This window comes from Lutjanus erythropterus, chromosome 7, assembly GCF_056507025.1.
Source record: "Lutjanus erythropterus isolate fLutEry1 chromosome 7, fLutEry1.hap2, whole genome shotgun sequence".
Taxonomy (NCBI): domain Eukaryota; kingdom Metazoa; phylum Chordata; class Actinopteri; order Lutjaniformes; family Lutjanidae; genus Lutjanus; species Lutjanus erythropterus.
Window position 1 is genome coordinate 21,497,730 of NC_139323.1, and position 19,072 is coordinate 21,516,801.

Below are 19,072 nucleotides of genomic sequence, written 5' to 3' on the forward strand. Positions count from 1 at the left end.
GCTCTCTCTTGGGCTGAATGACCACACCATCCTCCAGTTGCACGATGCAATCAAACTCTGCACGTTTGTAGTCCCCTGCTGTGATCCCTCTGCAAAGTTTGTCTGGAGAGTCTGGTGTGTCTCAATGTGGTACATCAGAACATTGTAATCTTTAAACACCACAACGCACTCATTGCAAATTAAACACAATGGTTTGACGCTTGGTTTTAGAGACAAAATAAACAAGTATTAGCCAGTGCCGGCAGGAACACGCAGAACTCTTTCATGTTCATGTTATCACTTGTTTGCCCTTTCAACCACCTTTTAAATACCACTCCTTATAGATACATTTTGTAGGAACCCAAATAATTTATTCATTCATGTTTTTTCAGTGGGATGTTAAATAACTGATTTCAGTGATGATAGTAACATTTACAGAATAAAAGCTGCTGCCACAAAATTGATTTAAACACAGTAAAAGATGTGAATGAGAATTCAAAATGTAACAAAATGAAACAAATTATTCATGAAACCACCACATTACCACAGTATAAAATGCACACACACTGTTTCAAATCTTAGATACAAAATATACTTTTTCTCAACACATTTCCATTGACATCATGCACACACACACACACACACACACACACACACACACACACAAGATATTTTAAAAACTATACAAAAAAAAATTAAACATCTATAACCCGTTGTAATGTTTGATTCTGCAGAAATGTGAGCATTTATGCAGTAGAGATTTCTGCTTACTACATGTCACGAACACTGACCAACAATATATTTGACTATGAGAAAACAATGAATTGTTCCACGCTAAGATCTTGGACATTAAGTATCAGGCTAGCAGAAAGACTTAAAGGGTGTTTAGGGAGAGATTTTACTTTCAGAGCTCTATCTGCGTCTGTGTCCAGCCCTCTGATGGTTTACACACCAGACACCCAGGCAACTTTTACTTATTTATTTATTTATTTATTTATTTATTTATTTATTTATTTATTTATTTTTTGTCCACTGCTGTGTGTGAGTGTGCTTTTTGTCTGAACTGAGCTTCAGTTGGGACAGTTACGAAAATAGTTTCATTTCATATTGTTGCTCTCCAGTGTGAGTTCAACTGCGAGACTCCTTGTCAGCCTTTAGGGTTCTCTCTTTCGTCCTGCATGATGGTTTCGATTTGGTTTCCCAGACTGGAGAAACATGGCCGCTCCTCAAAATCATACGCCCAGCACTCCCTCATCAAACTGTAGACCTGGTGTTAGAATATGAAAAATATAATAATCTGTTTAGCTTGCAGAGAGGAGAAGGTGGAATAAAAAGATAAAACCCCCTATTATACAGCCTGTTTCATTATTTCAGTTATATTTCCTCTGGAGAGTTTCATCTGTCCTACCAAGTTTATGACAACAGTTTTTAATGATATTTGTTACAGTGACATTACAACACAACACACAATGACACATTGAAAATGACCAAGAGTAGCTGCTCTGATCAGTAAAGTAAATTGTGTGGGCCTCCAAATCAGAGAAAATTATGTTATATATTATATGTTTATATATGTGATTTATGCAGATTCAGATGAACTCAGAACCCATTTGTGCATCACTAATCATCAGGGATATGTGAATGTAGAAAAGTAGCAAATAAAAGGCTACTGTTTTTCAGCAGTCAAAGCATATAGAGTGAACATACCTTGGGTGGACAGTTTGGAGGAGCCGGCAACCTCCAGTTACTCAGTAGAATATCTGCCAGATGCATTGAAATGGATGGACTCTGCACATTGTGTCCAATCTTCTGCATACAGAGCTAAAACGGTGACACGAAGGAAGTTCAATTAAGCGATCTTTGGTCATTTAAAAACACTGAAATATTGCCTGCACATGCATGTATTGATAGTGAGCCATCTCACTCTTTTTGGGTTGGAGTTCATGTCACAGTAGGAGAAGAGCTCGTGGAGAACGACCCCAAAACTCCAGACGTCTGACTTGTGGGAGAATCTGGACTCACTGATGGACTCTGGCGCGTACCTTCATTAGATGAAAAGTGCATGATCAGGTTGACCTTCAGGAACTGAACACAAGATCATCTTCATTCAAAGGATGGCTACTTATCAGCACAGACTGGAAGTAACAAAATACAAATACTGCGTGACTGTACTACAGTGAGTTTTCAGGTATCTGTACTTTACTCAAGTATTTATTTTTCTGACAACTTTTTACTTTTGCTCCCTATATTTTATCACAAATATCTGCACTTTCTACTCCTTACATTTTCAAAGCAGGCTCTTTACGTTGCTTTAATGCTTTTGAGGGAAATTGATTATTTCTATGTTGTGTCATTCTGCCATCTTTCCAACATCAAGACCGATTTCAGCCTAAATTGAGGGGACGGTAACACATAGAAAAGATGTTTCCTGGTAACAGCTGGTATAAATGTCCATCAGAGGACTACTTTTTACTTATACTCTGAGTTCATTCCAGAAACAGAACTTTTTCACTTTTACTTGAGTAAAGAAGTTGAATCACTACTTTTACCAGACTCTTTGTTTACAACAGTATCTGTAGTTCTACTTAAGTAAAGAATGTGTGTACTTTTGTCATCTCTGCTTTCCTGAGCAAAATGATAGTAATCTTCATGTCTGAGCTGTGTGAAAAAGCAGATCTGCTTCGGTCTCTGAGTCTCAATCTTAGCTTATGTCAGCATTTCCCGTAGTAGGCTGGCTTTTATGAGAATGATCCAAAACATTTGTTTTGTTTCAAAACATGCTACATGGTATTTTTGTTTGCGAATGTATTTATTTCTAGAGAAGTTTGACATTTTGGGAAATTCCTGCTGCAGTGGTATAGTGTCTGTTACTGCCTGTTAGTATAAGGTTACAAACAGCAAAGTTACAAACTGTTTAGTTTAGTGCAAAGACTGGGAACAGGGGGAAACAGCTGGCCACATTTTGCAGTGTCAGAAACAAACAGGAGGCTTCCACACAACACGTTTGTGGATATTTTGCAGCTGGGTCGACAAACAATTCACAGGTTTGAGATTTCACACTTTGGATTAAATAGTGTTTTAAATGTTCAAACATAAAGTTTGCTACCAGAAAATGGGGCTCTCTCCAGGCTGTGTGACTCGGTAGTACTCCTTGTCAAAAGGAATAATCTTAGTCAGCCCAAAATCGGCGATTTTCACCAGCATCTCACTGGCCACAAGGATATTTCTGGCTGCGAGGTCTCTGTGCACATAACGCAGGGTTTGCAGGTACTCCATCCCCTGAAATTTAAAACAGCAAAGCAGAAGAAAATGAAATAACATTGACATTTGGTACGTTCACAGACAGTGAAAATGCTGTTGATTCATGGAGCCACAAGATATAATATAGGCTCATCCTGTGAAGCCAGTGTTGAAGTTTATTATTCTATTTGTCGCCTGCGTTCTGTCAGCACCTTTTAACCTCGAATGCAAATGTTTGCAAAAGATGGGAGGTGGCTCAGATTCTTTCCAAGGCAATTTTCTTTTCTTTCAGGACCAAATAAACCATTTTAAGTCCAGTGGGGTTACTTCTCTGCACTATTTTCCCAGAGGAGTGACATTTTAGATTTTTGTACATTTTTTTGAGATACAGATGTGACTTCAAAGCAATGTGTGATGACTAAGAGGGATACTCACATTTACTGGCAGTAGAAGAGAGAATAGAGAGTTGATGATCAACATAAAAACTGGAGGATTTTGTCACCTAATAACTAAATGACAGTCTATTCAAACCTTGCTTATTTTTTATAAGTTTGTGTTCGCAGCCATTTTTATTTATCTGAACCTCACCTTACAGATCTGAGAAGCAAAAAGCAGCAGCCGCCTGGTGCTGACGTTATGCCGGTTACTCTCCAAGTAGCCAATGAGGCTGCCGTAGGGCAGGTACTCCATCACCAAACTCATGCTGAGGCGTCCTGTGGACAGGCAAACATTAAAATCATTCAACAAAGGAAAATCTTCCAAACCCAAGAAAACACTCCCTATTGTCTTACTTGAATCAGTCATGAATCACTCTAGACAACAGTATAAGTTATAAAGACTCTGATTTAAAATGTAATCCAGGATCATGCAGGATCATCCATCAGTTTAGTTGTTTGCACTTTAGTTTGTGCATTGGTTGTCATAACAAGCCTCCAGCATGTTCTTCAAGTTACAAAAAGAGTAGGCCTGCTGATCAGATTTAACCCACATACAATGAAAGGTAAGAAGGACGTAAATAAGATAATAGTGACTCTTGAATTTAGCGAAAGATCAGTTGGACACTTTGTTATCTAATCTTTTAAGTTGCAAAATTGAAGTCAAGTTCATACATGAGAAATTTATCAGAAATCTTATCATCAAAAGTTGTATATACAGTAATGAGATTTTATTGGTCTGTTCAGGATACACCAGATATATTCCATCTGTATCTGTCCTGGGAAAGGGATAAAGTCATTTCTACTTTATTCTAAATATTTTGACCTAATTCTCAACACTTATGGCTAGCACTAATACTTCTTCTGTGCCTAAATGGTTCTGAGTGTAAAGACCCCGAAAATTCACCTGATTTGACAAACTTATCTAATGACAAGAAGTTCAGCATAACAGATTATTTAAATGGACTCTTACTAAACAGAAGATATAAACCATTTTGTTCATTTTCTGAAGTTGATTATGCAGGTACATGATGTGTTTTTCTTACCCATGCTGTAGCAGACTCCTCTGTATTTGACGATGTAGTCACAGTGTAAAACACTCAGGGTGTTGATCTCCTTCTTGAAGTCCTCCAGAGTCGACTGCTTGTTGGGCTGCAGCTTCTTCACAGCGACCAGCTCACCTGTGTTGTCACCCAGCGGGTCATAACGGCAAAGTTCAACGCTGCCAAAGTTTCCCTGGAAAAGTTTAGAGTCACTTCGTTACTGGTCAGGGCACACATGAAAACTTATCATTTACTGATCATCTTGCTCCTCGACCTCCACAATGTGAATTTGTTCTGTTTATTCTTCAAAACACAATGTCTTGGGCACCACTGATGAACACTTAATGGCTACAGGAGTTAATGTACAGTTTTGCATTTTTAAAACTGATAACAGACTGTGAAATTGTAATCATCTATCATTCCCAAACACTGGATTGGGACCCACAGGTGGGTCACAGGAGATTTTATTTGGGTCATCAAATGAATAAAAAGACTATGGAAGAAATTTAATAGTATCTTAATTATATTCTCATAATTCAGTAGTCTAAAATGTTCTATATCATTTTCTTGATGAGGAAATAAAACTAATGAGCTGTCCTGTTAACTCTAAATGTATTAATTTCTTCCTTATAAAGAATTTAACATGTGTATAATATGTTTACAATAACATGCATCAATATTAGGGCTGTTGGTGAAAAATTGTGAAAAATATTGATCTGGCAGCATTTTTTCCACCAATCAATCAATTGTTTGGTCAGAGAAGACTTTTTTCTTTGAAAATTACTCAGAGTTATTAATTGATCATTAATAATCGATCAGTCATTGCAGCAAGGTAGTATAATGGGATGTGGAAATGGAAGTAAAAATGATCAATGCACAAATTAAGTCTTACTAAGATTTATCAATAAGGTCTGTTGTGGATTGGGTCATGATGGTTTGTCAAAGGGTCACCAGGGAAAAAGTTTGAGAAACTCTGATCTACATCATAGGCAGTTAACTAAATTGAAGGGAATGTCTGAATGTATGTCTGTCTTTTGTTTTTCCTGGCAGCTGTTCTTAAGAAACAATGACCTGGCTCAGAATCTAAGACAAGACTCTTCTCGTAGGATCCTGATCATTAAAGTGTGCCGATCAGCACAAAAGGCCTGTCTGAAGTATGCACATGTTGTGTGCTGAGTGCAGACTCACTTTTCCCAGGGGGGAGATGTAGCGCAGGTGTCTCTCCTCAAACAGTGTCTGGTCATTTTGAGAAGGGCTGAGGGTTCTCCACGCAGCACTCTGTGTGACAGGCTCAGTGGCGTGTAGGATCACATAGTCTGACATCAAACAAGAAAACATATCAGTAATAACTGTTAGTTTTCTGATGTAACTTTGACATTCGATATGCTGAAATCCATAACAAAAGCTTCTGCCCACCCTTAGACATTCTTTGTAAGATTGAGGGTTCCATTAAGAACCCTTTTCATCCAAAGAACCCTTTTTAGAAGAAATGGTTCTTCAAGGATTGTTGAAATCCTTAAAGACGTCTTTAGTCAGAGTTCTTCAAGGGTTCACCAAGGCTTTGTAATATCTAAAGCTGTAGATAAAACCCTTACAATATAAAAAGGTTCTTGATAGGACCCCATCAGTAGATTCTACATAAATCCCTTTGGGTTATAAAAGTGTTCTTTGTAGAACTTCTTGGGTGGGTGTGATGAAACCTTTGGGATATAAAAAAGTTCTCAGTTAAACTTCCTTGGTGGGTTCTTGTAAGCACCATTAGAAGGGGAAAGGTTCTGCATAGAACCCTTAGAGAGGGCTCTACATCATAGAAAGGTTCTCTCAGGGAGAAACCTTTCACAGATGGTTCTCGGTATGAGCCTTTATGTTGGGTTCTACTGTAGGTTAAACCCTCTGAAAAGGTTCTAACAGGGACCAAAAATGGTTCTCCTATGGGGACAAGATGCAGAACCCTTTATGGTTCTAGTTAGCACCTTTATTTCCAAAAGTACAGACCTGTGAAACCTCATTTGCTCTCAGACTTTTCTTTATTTCACGGAGAACCCTTGAGGAATTATTTAGACACTGAAACTGAATGACATGAAATCAAATTGGGAAAATACAGAAGAAAATGTGACTGAAATGATTAAAATAAAATAAAACAAAAACGTGCCGAACACATTGCTATAAATTGACTTGTTTTGTTGCCCAGTTTTGACATGGACCGTCTTTCTTTGCTATATTAAATATAGTGTATAATGGAGACATTTTCAGAAATGTTCCACTATTTCAAAGAGTCAGAAAAAAGTTTCATCAGGGTCCGTTTATACACTTTGTTTTAGATATGTAGTTTATACTGTCAATTATCATTATCAGCAGTGATACACGTTACTTTACCTGAGGTGATCAGACTGTTGAGTTGACGGATTATACTGCGACAGGACGGTCTGAAGGCTGCCTGGTAGTCCATACACTGACTGATCAGATCGGCCAGTTCTGTCCACTGGGACGGAGGCAGCTGCTGGAAGGTCTCATAGAAGTTTCGCTTCTGCAGAAAACACATCAGCTTTATTCTAACCTTGATTTTATTTTCCTGCGCTTGTCATGTATGTATTTGTAGTTCATGTGCCTTCTTCTCTTTGCAAGAGTTTAATTTTATCTCTTAATGAGATCATTTTAGTTATCTTTTGTGATGCCCATGTTTATTTAGCTAATTTTGATACTGAAACAGGGTGTAAAATGAATCAAAAACATGTTTTTTCATTGCTCTAGTTCATATTATGCATGATAACACATGATAAAAAGAACTTAGTTGTGTTATATCTTCCAAATTTGTGAGTTAATGATGATTGCCTGAATGGGGTCCTATCAAAAACCTTTTTATATTGTAAGGGTTTTATCTACAGCTTACCCTGGGGGTTCTTCTGATATGTTTTCTTGTTTGATGTCAGACTATGTGATCCTACACGATAAGCCCAACCCTCAAAAAGGCTATCTCTTTTTTTATGACCTTTGCTATGACTTTATTCGTGTTTGGCAGGTTTGGCAGCATATGTACTCAGCAACGTCAATGAGTACATTAAAGCTGTTGAACAGTTGGTTTCATTTATCAGGAAGCAGAAGTGAGAATACCCTGTCCAGGTCCCAGCCTCGCAGTGGATTGTTCCCACTGTTGAAGATCTCCCATACAGTGGCACCAAAGCTCCACTTATCGCACTCCAGTGTCAGGTTGTCTGGGGCCTCCAGCACCTCAGGGGCCACCCAGGGGATCCTGTCCAGAATCACTAAACAAACGCACACAGACATGCATATTCACACATACATAAAAAAAAATGTTACAATGTCTTGGATGATAGATTTTTAAAAATCAGTGTTTCTGAATCCATATATATCCACAGAACAGTTTCTTTCTATCTCCTGACTGTTATTTACAATTTACGTCCTATATATGGACCTGGTGGTTATAGGGATTGGAAAACCCTCCTTGATTTACCATCCGTGCCCAGCATGACCACACTGATGCCTGGGTCGCTCAGCTTGATGAAGGGAGAGCTGCCCTGTGATGGGTCACCTTCTCTGACCAGCAGCAGATTTTTTGCACAGATATTCCCATGAACAATGTTCTTTTCCTCCTGCAAGACAGTTACATGCGAATGTTCACTCATTGTAATGTGGCTGGTCAACTTTGACATATTTTTGAACCCAAACTAAGTGCGCAACATGTTTTACTGTTAAAAAACATTTTTTTTTTAGTCTCACTTGCCTCTCAGGTCTTCTGCAGATAAAGCTCAACAATAGAAAGTTGATCTTACCAGAAAGTTGAGCACAGACGCAAGCTGTTTGGCAACTTCAAGTTTCCAGCTCACTGAGACAGACTTGCCTCTCTTCAAGTAAAGGTCGAGGGCCCCGTACTCGACAAACTCCTGCACCATGATGTCTGCAAGGCACAGCGAGGTTTGTTTCTACAGCTGAACTTCAAACCAAACACAGAGACAGAAATGCTCACCCACAGACTCGGGGCTGAGTCATGGTCACATGAGGATTTCATGTAAAGATGGTTATCTTGCTCAATATGAAGAGAGGGATTTAATATCAACCGAATACGATGCGATTTATGTCTCAGTTGTACGGAATAATTGTAGAATAATCACAAATATTTCCATTTACATAAATTACTCAGAACATTGACAGATCTACAAAACACAAAACCTCTTGAAGCTGATAAGAAAACAATCATCAAACTGTGGCAAATGAAGGGACAGTCTGGAACTTACTTTTTACTCCATGAACACTGACACCGTATACATGAAGGAGGTGTTTGTGTGAAATCTGACTCATCAGGCTGGCAGCTTCAAAGAATGACTGAGAGATGTCAAAAACAAGAAAACAATGTGTGTGATGTTAAAATGAAGGTGAACAATTCAGGATAACACTTTATTTGAAGGGGTGTGCATAAGACCACCATGACAACATATTAATGACATTACGCCTGGCATGAAAACAAGCCCTTGTTGTCAAAGAATTATGTACATTTTAATGCAAAGTTCATGTCATTGTATGAAAATATGACATTAGCCAAGGCAACATAATCTGTCAGTGTCTTTGTTATGACAACTTGACATTAGCTTATTTTAGCGACAAGTGAACTGTCAATGAAGAAACTCTGTAAATCTGTTTGGTGATATACTCTGCCATGATGACAAGTCCACTGCTTTAGTTGGGATCAAGGGAATTATTCATGACACCATTATAAATGCATTTATCAGTGTGATAACACATAATGAAGCCTTTTTGACAAGTTAATGTCAGCTTGTCATAACAAAAACATCGACAAATTATTTTGTCTTGGTTTATGTCAAGTTGTCATAACAAAGATATTTTTGTCTTGGATAATGTCAAGTTGTCATCTGTGTCAAGTCTGCATTAGAAAAATGGCATAATTGAACGAATGACACTTAATGACACCAGTTATAAACATCCATAAAGACCTTCATGTTTATGTCATGGTTATGAAGGTGTCATGTCAGTCATTATCCAAACCGTTTCAAATGAAATGTATGTCGATTTCAGTTAATGTTGAGTCTGATTAAACCCACCTCCCAGCAGTTTTTGTGAGCGACATCCAGCTCTTTCAGGAAAACATCCGTCATGTGTTTCACACCATCATGAATGTCTGTTTTGGAGCCTTTGAAAATTCGAGTGAAGGATCCCTGTCCGAGGCTTTCATCCTAACAGAAAAAAAATACATACAGAAACTACTTTAAAGTTTTCTCTATCATGAATAATATTTTAACTCTGAAGTACCTCTTATATTAGCTTTACTACAGTATCACACTAGTAGCAGTAGTTCTCCCATAGTAGTTGTAATGATGGTTGGATGAGTTGGAGCAACAATGATAATAGAAGAAGAATATTAAAGAAAGTAGTAAAAAGTAATGTTGCTACCTTAAAGTGATGGTAGAATTGAAACACTCACCCATTTCAGGTCTTCGTATTTGATCATGTGGAACTGGATATGACTGAACTTGTTCCTCTCAGGTGTTGGGGACCCTTGAGCTTCTACAGAGCTGCTGTTGCATATGATGATCAGGTTTGTGAGCTCTGTAAGATCAACAGAAAACATGTTCATTGTTGCACAGTTTATGAAGGTTGCACAGTTCAAGCAGGAAACTGAGGTATTAACTTGAGACATTGTATTAGTGCGTGACAGTTCTGCGTCTTGGATGTTATTTTGAGAGATAACTTGAACACTACTGACCCATAACGCGTATTTTCACTATCATCATGATATGAACATGTGTGATAAACCCATTGCAAAAGACTGGCCAAAATGCAATAAATATCTATTTACATGCACAGCCTCAGATTAATTGGTGCAGTTTATAAGGTTAGCAAGCACACATGTGTCTGATAAAGACCATGTGGTAAAAAAGAACAGTAACTCTGCTATTTGGAATTATTTTGGATTCGGGAGAGATGATGTGTTACAAACAGGTAAACCATGTGTAAAACGTGCCGAACAGTTGCATAGAAAACAAGCTAATATGCATATTTCAATATTTGTGTATTTTTCACAAGTCATATCTTCATTGCAATGTTGAACAAGTTATCACACACTGTATATTTTCCTTATATAGTGCATGTCTAATATGTACAGTATGTTATATAAGTATGTATGTAAACCATGGGAAACATACCTTGGGGTCGGGGGGGACAGCAGCGGCCCAGCTTGACAGGTACTTCAGACAGAAACAGCTTGTTGTGTTGGTAATAACTGGTGAGCTCTCTCAAGCTTGAAAATGTTTTCTGGACACCAGGGAGACTGTAGTCCTCATTTTCAATAATGAGACAGTCCTTATAATCAAGTCCAAGTGGAGTCTGAAGAAACATAAACGTTATATAACATTTTCATAATGTGAGTGACATCGGAAGGATGCAGATATTTCACAAGTTTGTTCCTGTTCAGATAATTGTTAAAAAAAAAATAAGTGTATCATCTGCATAGAATTAAACTTTCATGATTGCAGCAGATCCAGAAATGATGCTTGCAATCACAAGCCTTTCAGATTATGTTACAGCAACTAATGCTACGCTTGTTACATGCTTGTAACTCGAAGGGTATCAGAATAGGCCCATCCCTTTTTTCATCATCAGGTCCATGAAGTACATAAAAACATTAGCAAAATTTAAATATTTGTTTATGTCTATTGTGTTGCTTCATTAGGAGACTTCACCTGAACACAAACGGTGAGGAAGAAGTTGTCATAATTCTTGGGACTCTGCCGCAGAAGGAACGTACCCCCTTTAAATCCTGACTTTTTCAGCTTGTTGACTGCAAACTCTGATCTGATCAAACAAGACATGAAGGAAATAGCTAGAACATGTGCATGTGAATGGCGGTATTGGATTCAGAATTTATTAAAATGACTCACGTGATTGGGCCGTGGCAATGATTTTTGATCCCCTCCAGAAGACTTGGAGGAGCAATGTCTTGACAGAAGTAGTGGCTGGAGTCTGTGGTCAGTCTGAAGTAGCCATCCACAAGTGACACAAACGAAAGTGCCTCCTTGAGACTCTGGAAATTGGCTTCCTGTAGTACAAATCAAGAATGAAAACACACACATATGTTATATCAAATCAAAACAGTAAAATCTAAAAAATAAAATAAAATAAATAAGATTGTCAGTTAATGGAAAACAATGACTGGGGAAGTGTTGAATCTGAGATATGAGGCTTACCAAGCATCTGTCATCTTTGCGGGTTATTGTCACCATCCTGCTCTCTTGGGGAACCTGCTCATGGCATGCCCTTTTTATACTGATGTCAATGATTTCTTTGAAATCGCAAAAGGTCTGCCACTGCAAAAAGAAGAACAGAGGACGATTATTCAACAACATCTCTTGACTCAGGGTTGGGAAGTATGTAGGGCGATATTTTGCTTCCAAAGGGCTTCCAAAACATGCATTACATTGTAATTTGAACTAGCAGAGCAGGTTACTGTGTCTGACAGGATGGGTGAAACCTGGGGCCTGCCTGTTCAAAGCAGACATCCCAGCCCAGTGTCACTGCACTTTGTGAAATAGTCAAAGTTAGTTGAAGTTCAAAGACTCTCAAGTAAGAAAAACTTAGCATAAAGTCTGAGAATGTCCATGAAGGGAGGAGGCCAGTTAATGGGTGTGTGAAATACAGGACTTGTTGATGATTATTTAAGATAAGATAAGACAAGATGAACTTTATTAATCCCACACCGGGGAAATTCACTTGTCACAGCAGCTCAGCAGTACAGATAGAAGAGTGAAATAAGTTTTAGCCCAAACCACAATCTTTTCCCAAACCTAATTAATAACCAAGTTATTTTATTGCTTAAACCTACCCAAGACCTTTATTTTGAAAGTGTAACCAAATGTTACATATTTATATTTTTAATTTGACGGCGGAATGAGAACTACCGTGGACTATGCATTAGTTTTTAAGTCATGCTAAGTGTCACAGAAAGGGGATAAATTCATATGCATGTATATATGTTTCCATATAATGTAATAACAAACAAAGCAGAAAGAAGCACAGCCAGGGAGATTCTTGTTGAAACAGGGTAGCATGCAGGCCAGCTAGTGGAATCAAAGACTGGCTGACCACTAGGCCTCAGTCCCACCCAAACTAGAGCTGAACTTGTTCTTACCTGGGTACCATCAATGTCACAACTTCCACTGGTTTGAATTCCAGTTATCCCTGTGACCCGCAGGAAAGAGAAAGCTGAGTTTGAGTGAGAGGAAGAAGGATTCACTTTGAAGGTCTCGCTTCCCAAAGAAGGTTCGATGGCAGCCAGATCAATCAGGTACTTGAGCTTCAAGCTGCACTCATCCACCGAGCAGTCACTAAGCTTCTTTAAGAAACGCTTGAGGATGTTTCGGATTCGGTAGCGGTCCAGGCGGTTTCGTTTCTGGATGTCATGGCGATGTGACTTAGGAAGGCATGATTTGTAGCTGAAAGAAGAAGAGTTCAGAATATTTCTAAGGACTGCAAACTACAGCAAATATAACGGATAATTTGAAAAGAAACTGAAAAAGAAAAATCTAATTGTATTAAGTTCTTAGTTGTTTAAACTAACTGTTGAGCTCCAATTTGGGCAAAATGAAACATCATCCAGATGTAAATACCTGACAGTCTTGCAGAGGTCCTTTACACTCTGATGGCGCTCTTTAGCCATTCTCCACAAGTCCAGAACTGCAAGGCTAAGGCATTCTTCTTGGGCACTCAAAGGTGGTGACACTCCTGCCTCACTGGCAATAAAATCACTCCGCAACTGTGAAATCAAAGATGGACATTAGGCGTTTGACACCATATTCAAAACAAGCGACACTTGAGATACTGCAATAAATACTCAAAAACGATGACAGTGTTGACTGAGAAGGACGACTGCGTGGGTGGGATGAGTCAAAAGTGCATTTATTTTTAAAGAACAGCAGAATTTTTTGTACTTCCTCCCTTAACATTAATCATTGTTTGTTTTGGAAAGTAGTTCAGGAGACGTCTCGCACATTACACCAGTGTCTCAAACTTAATGTGATGAAGAGTTATTAAACCAACTTATGGATAAATGATAATTAATTAGAAAATTGCACAAATTACAGTTACTGAAATAAAAAAAATGAAATAAAATATGGTGGATGTCATTTGCACCCAGGTTTCAGCAGCCAACAATGTTGTTTGGCCATGGCCAATGGGGCTTTTTTTTTTCTTTTTTTTTTTTACAGATATTTACATCAAAAGTCACCTAGCATGACAGAAACAAGTACCCAGGTGTCCCTATTTAACCCGAGCTGTAGCCAGTGTAGCTATTTGCCATGCATTTTATTTCCTAAACCTAACCCAGTACTTTTGCTGCCTAAACCCAACCAACTAAACTAAGGTGGATGGTGTGGATAGCCAACTAGCTGTCAAGTGCCTGTTCTTACTCAGGTGCAAACAGACACTCTGATAAAAGATGCCATAAAATTACGTATCTCAGTGAGTCAATACAGTGAGGTATTGAAATATACCTGAGCAAAGAGATAATCAATGGCGCTGTAGTCGAGCACCGGAGTGATTCTGTCTCGGCTCAGACCATAGCGGTATGATGTTCTTGGTCCTTGTCCAAACCAGTTTCCAAAGAAAAACCTGTTCATCCAAAATAAGTCCATGATTAGTCATAGCGTCACGTTATTGCAAACCAGTAAGCCTAGTTTTTAGCCTCTTAGTGACTGTGCCTCTGTGTGTGGGAGTCAACATTATTACATTCACAGTGTTCCAAATAATCTTCAGATAATCAACAGTGACTTCAAGTAGCACCACTAAAGCTGTTTTTATGTTTCATTGTGAGGCAGCTGGATTTGCAAGGATTTGACTACTGGAAGCTACTGGCGTGATTTTAGGTGTGACAACAGCGAGAAGCGTCCATGGAAGCGACTTGTCTTGAGAAAAAATGGTGGCAGTAGCTACTGTGATAGCATCAGTTATATCAGATCTGCAGAGTATTTTTTTCATTGAAAGAAAAACAAAGAATGGCACTGAAGGTTCTTCTCAAAATGTTTTCGCTCTTCTCCCGACCGGCTTTGGCAAGAATTTGATCTGACTGGTTGATGTTGGACGTGATAGACAGATGGTTCATCCAATCATTTGCCAAGTAATTTTTGAAAGTGCCTGCCCTTTTCCAAACTGTTTTTAAGAACGACATCACAGATGGTTTTGTGTAATTTACCATCTGGTGTGTCAGATTAGTTTTTATTATCTCAGAATCAAAATGAATATTATGGCTCCAAGTGCAAGAAGGAAATAAAATGAATGATTTTGACTTTGTATAGACAGTACTACCTCTCTGTAAGATTACAGGGAAATCATTAGAATGTTTTTTGCCTGACAGTCTCCAATGTAATGGAACTAAATGACAGACAAATACATTTGGAAAACTCAAGAGCAATGTCTCTTCCCAGAAAGCATGGCCTGGCCTAGCTCGGTCAGTGGTGCCAACTTTCTAAAATTACAGGTCATTCAAGGAGGATCCATTAATGTTCACATCCCACGCTGTCACAAGCACAAGCTTCTCGTCCATGGGTTGATACAGTGGCATGGTGTAGTTTCATAGTGAGAAAACAGTTCTGACATAAAACTGCTCACAACAAGGTCTGTGGATTATCTTGAGAAACCCGATCATGGTTTCTGGACAGAGTCATAGCTGTTGAGTTTTCTAAAACATTTTTTTTAATGTTTTGAGCACCACAAGCTGAGCATCATGTAGTTACAACTGATCTACAGCTGATATCTCCAAAATCTCCAAACAGTCTAGATGGATAAATAGCTCTACAGGCCAGAAGAAAAATATTTAGTTTTGATTTTGGGATGAATGAGTGCATGTATGATTCTTCATTTATTTTTCACCTACCTGACTCTAAAGTGTACTTGTAGGTTTTCTTCTGTGTTGAACACGTGCGATGGAGGATACCAATATGAGAGATCAGCAGAAGCCAAAGCAAAAAGGCTTTGGAACACCGGTAAGATTCCTGGAGAGAGAGATAACATAAATCATCACAGGATGACTGACCAAGCGATGCTATAATGACTTCTCCAACAATTAACTCTTTGCATACTTGTATGAGAATAAATGTACAGATTCTTAAGAGAAATGCTGAATGTTTCAATACACAATATGGTACATAGAAACTTTGGAATTAGCCATGAGAAGAATTCAGTCTCAGACTCATGACTTGCCAGTGAAAGCTCACCACATTTTTTGCCTGCTTGGATGCAGACATTTTCAGCAGAGATTTGTCCAGATGAAATGTGAATTGTTGTTGCATCCTTTGTGGTTGGGATGAAGTAGAGGTGTACTTGTAAACTGGAACCATTGCTAGAACTGGACCTCTGGCTGCCTCCCCGGTCTCTGATCACCAGAGGGGCTGACTCCTCCTCGCTGAGATCCATGGGTACTTCTGAGGATCGATTCAATTAGTGCCATAGGTCAAAGTGTGTTAGGAATATTACACAGCCCACACAAACACGGTGGTAGCGGTGGAACTACCAGATATGCAGGTAATGAGCCTCCAATAATTTACTTTGCATGGACTGGCCCCAGTCTTAACATAGCCATTTACTTATTTACATGGCGCAAAGCACATATTTATCATGCTTTATCAATCTAGACACTTACTTCATGGTGTCATATACTTACTTCACCAAATAGATACAATTACAATAACACAAAATAAGTTTTTCATATATAAACATGTAGCTCATACTTCTATATTACATTTCTGACAAAACTGAGTTTCAGAAGCAAAATTTGACAGAACTGTCAATAAAGAAAAAGCACTGGTTCCAAAAATGGGCGTTTTTTTTTTTACTGGTTTTCATGTGTTAGGGTGCTCCAATACTAGACTGTGTCATATAGGCGAGGCTATAACTATCTCTGCCTTCCTAATATGACTACTTTCCTATATTGGTTTTCCTTGTAATCATTTCATTTTTGTGTCAACTGTGCAGTGCATTTTGCTGTTGCTGGTCATTTTAAAGTTGCATGCTTTCACTTCCATTCACTATTGAGATAACGTTATGTCACGTCTGATCGTGATGGGCAGGGCCCGGTTTGATAATCTTGCATAGGGGCCCAGTGTTAACTTGGTATGCCACTGAGCCTAAGCCAATCTGAGATATAATCCTTCCCAGTAGATTAGGGTGACATAATTTCAGTTTCAAATGTAAATGAAGTTGTTGTATAGTCTTGAAGAATGGTGTAACCCTCTTTTTTGAGATAATGCACTCGATCCATTGCTTAATATTTTTAAAATATGAAAAAGTTCAGGGAAATATACAAATATTTTCCTAGTAGTTTGTTAAAGTTTCATTTGTAAAGTCATCTCTGCCTGCACAAGGTGAAAAAAGTTGCATCAACACTTGGGGGAAATGCAAATGAAACTGCAGCAAATGAGTGTTCAAGGGGACATGTTTTTCTCCTTAGACACTCTCTTATAAAGCATCACACATAAACAGTACTCTTTAATAAACATGAGCATGCTGTGTGAGGTTTACAGCTGTTCATTTTTTTCACACCACTGGAGCTGTTTTTTCTTTGGCTACAAATCAAATACAGTAAAAAGCTAGAACTTCTAAAATTACTATGAAGCAACTAAGAAGTAGTACAATTACAGCTCTATACAAAGAAGATTTAATTTTAAGTCCATCAGCTCCCTTATTAAAGAGTTTTGATCCACTGGCTCTCAATATAGCCACAGTAAACATTAGCTAGTTAATTCTTAATGTTTGTTTGTTTGTGTGTTTGTAGAAAAACAACAATAACAGGAAAGCTGAAGGCAATATCAGATGCTCTCTTTCTTCTTTTGTCTTCTGTCAAATTTTGTTATTTACAATGTTAGTGGTGGAAAAAGTATGAGATCTTTTTCTTAAGTAAAAAAGTACCAATAAAAATAATGCATATTTTATAAACTGATCTTTTACTCACTAAATCTTAATCTAAAAAATAACTATAGCTGTTAAATAAACATAGTAGTGAAATAAAAAGTATATTTTTCCTGTATAATGTGGTGAAGTACAAGTATATAGTGTCATAAAATGGAATTACTCAAGTAAACTACAAGCAGCTATTGAACTTCAGTATAGAATTTAAATAAATGCACTTAATACATTCTACTACTGCCAAATACCTTAATTTGAACCTCTTTCCAAATATAAAGGTTTAATTTGATATTAGCATATTAACTTTGTAAAACTCAGCTCCTCATTGAGTGACTCATTTAATCATGATCTCGCCACGCCAGGTTCGCTGAGCTGAGACAGACTGATGTAGCTTTTCTTGTATGACTTGGTCAGGACACGTCACTGAGATAAGGACAAGTGACTGATTAATGTCATCGACCGAAACTTCACAAGCAACATTCGACACTGTTAAGAGTCTCAACTGAGACTGTTACTGTTCTGAGATGTATTCTAATGTTTACAGTATATAAATGTTAAGTCATTTAAACATAGAACTTCGTATATTTGTATACTAAAGTTTATCACGCAGTATTACATCGGAGGAAATTTCCCACCATGACTGTGAACGATGTTTTAAAATGTCAAATGTAGATGTGTGGGGATTCCCATTATATCAGAGGAAACTGCTCACCGTGTTCTGAGCGCAGTATGTATAAAACATAAAACAATTTAATGATACATATACATTGTCTCACATTTCCTTCATTGGTTTTTACAATACTTGGCTTACTTTGATAACAATATAGATCACTTTCACTTGCCAAACGATCATAAACATAAACAAAATCTAAGTAAGAATTATCACTATATCACTAACTAAGCCTTTATGTAATAGTCGGTGAAGATCAGTCTTTGTCATGCCCAATGAAAGCAAGCAAGCCCCCCACATTGTACTGTGGCTCGTGTCAATATGAAATGAAACTGACATTTTGTAACACAGCACAATTTTATACTCACAGACTCTAGAGCTAAAGATCAACATTATATGTTATTGAAGGTATTTATCGCGCGTTACCTTTACATTTGTACAACAGGAGTCCCAGTCTCGATCATTTGTTTCTGTAAAGCAGGACTTTCTTCTTTGACATCTGTGTTTGTCTGCGTGTATGTGTGTGTGTGTGTGCGTGTGTGTTGACAGGAAGTTAAATAGGATTTCCTGTTTTAGACAACCATATGTGACACAATCGACAGTTTCTTGTCATCTCTGTCAAGCTGTTTTCATCCCACTGACTGAGCTGACGCAGTTACAGCATTAAAAATGGTTAACAAAATGCTTCACCTTTAATAATAAATACACATCAAGGTATAAATTGTGTTCACACATTGCTGTTGATTAAATGAAGAGCTTCATTACAAACTTTTTATTAACAT

General features: G+C 38.0%; 1 protein-coding gene across 1 annotated transcript; it reads right to left on the reverse strand.

Moving 5' to 3' along the window:
- Nucleotides 1-653: 653 nt before the first annotated feature.
- On the reverse strand, nucleotides 654-18,829 carry jak3 (Janus kinase 3 (a protein tyrosine kinase, leukocyte)). Its single transcript, XM_084723198.1, has 24 exons — nucleotides 18,717-18,829; nucleotides 15,934-16,140; nucleotides 15,594-15,711; nucleotides 14,215-14,332; nucleotides 13,333-13,478; nucleotides 12,855-13,158; nucleotides 11,914-12,033; nucleotides 11,608-11,765; nucleotides 11,410-11,521; nucleotides 10,873-11,053; nucleotides 10,152-10,276; nucleotides 9,772-9,903; nucleotides 8,950-9,037; nucleotides 8,488-8,612; nucleotides 8,169-8,307; nucleotides 7,808-7,959; nucleotides 7,073-7,223; nucleotides 5,885-6,012; nucleotides 4,700-4,889; nucleotides 3,808-3,932; nucleotides 3,086-3,258; nucleotides 1,904-2,021; nucleotides 1,687-1,800; nucleotides 654-1,246 (listed from the first exon to the last, which is right to left on the reverse strand). Exons 2-24 carry the CDS (start codon nucleotides 16,130-16,132, stop codon nucleotides 1,127-1,129), a joined length of 3,336 nt encoding a protein of 1,111 aa, XP_084579324.1. The 5' UTR covers nucleotides 16,133-16,140; nucleotides 18,717-18,829; the 3' UTR covers nucleotides 654-1,126.
- Between the last annotated feature and the right edge of the window lie 243 nt (nucleotides 18,830-19,072).

What these genes read in the sequence shown, in the direction of transcription:
- jak3 (XM_084723198.1), bottom strand. Translation starts at nt 16,132, where the DNA reads ATGGATCTCAGCGAGGAGGAGTCAGCCCCTCTGGTGATCAGAGACCGG. An exon ending in CAGTGTTCATGGAGTAAAAA is followed by an intron (nt 8,613 to 8,949) that starts GTAAGTTCCAGA and finishes TGTGCCTTGCAG; the next exon opens with ACATCATGGTGCAGGAGTTT. An exon ending in CAACAGTCTGATCACCTCAG is followed by an intron (nt 6,013 to 7,072) that starts GTAAAGTAACGT and finishes GTTTGATGTCAG; the next exon opens with ACTATGTGATCCTACACGCC.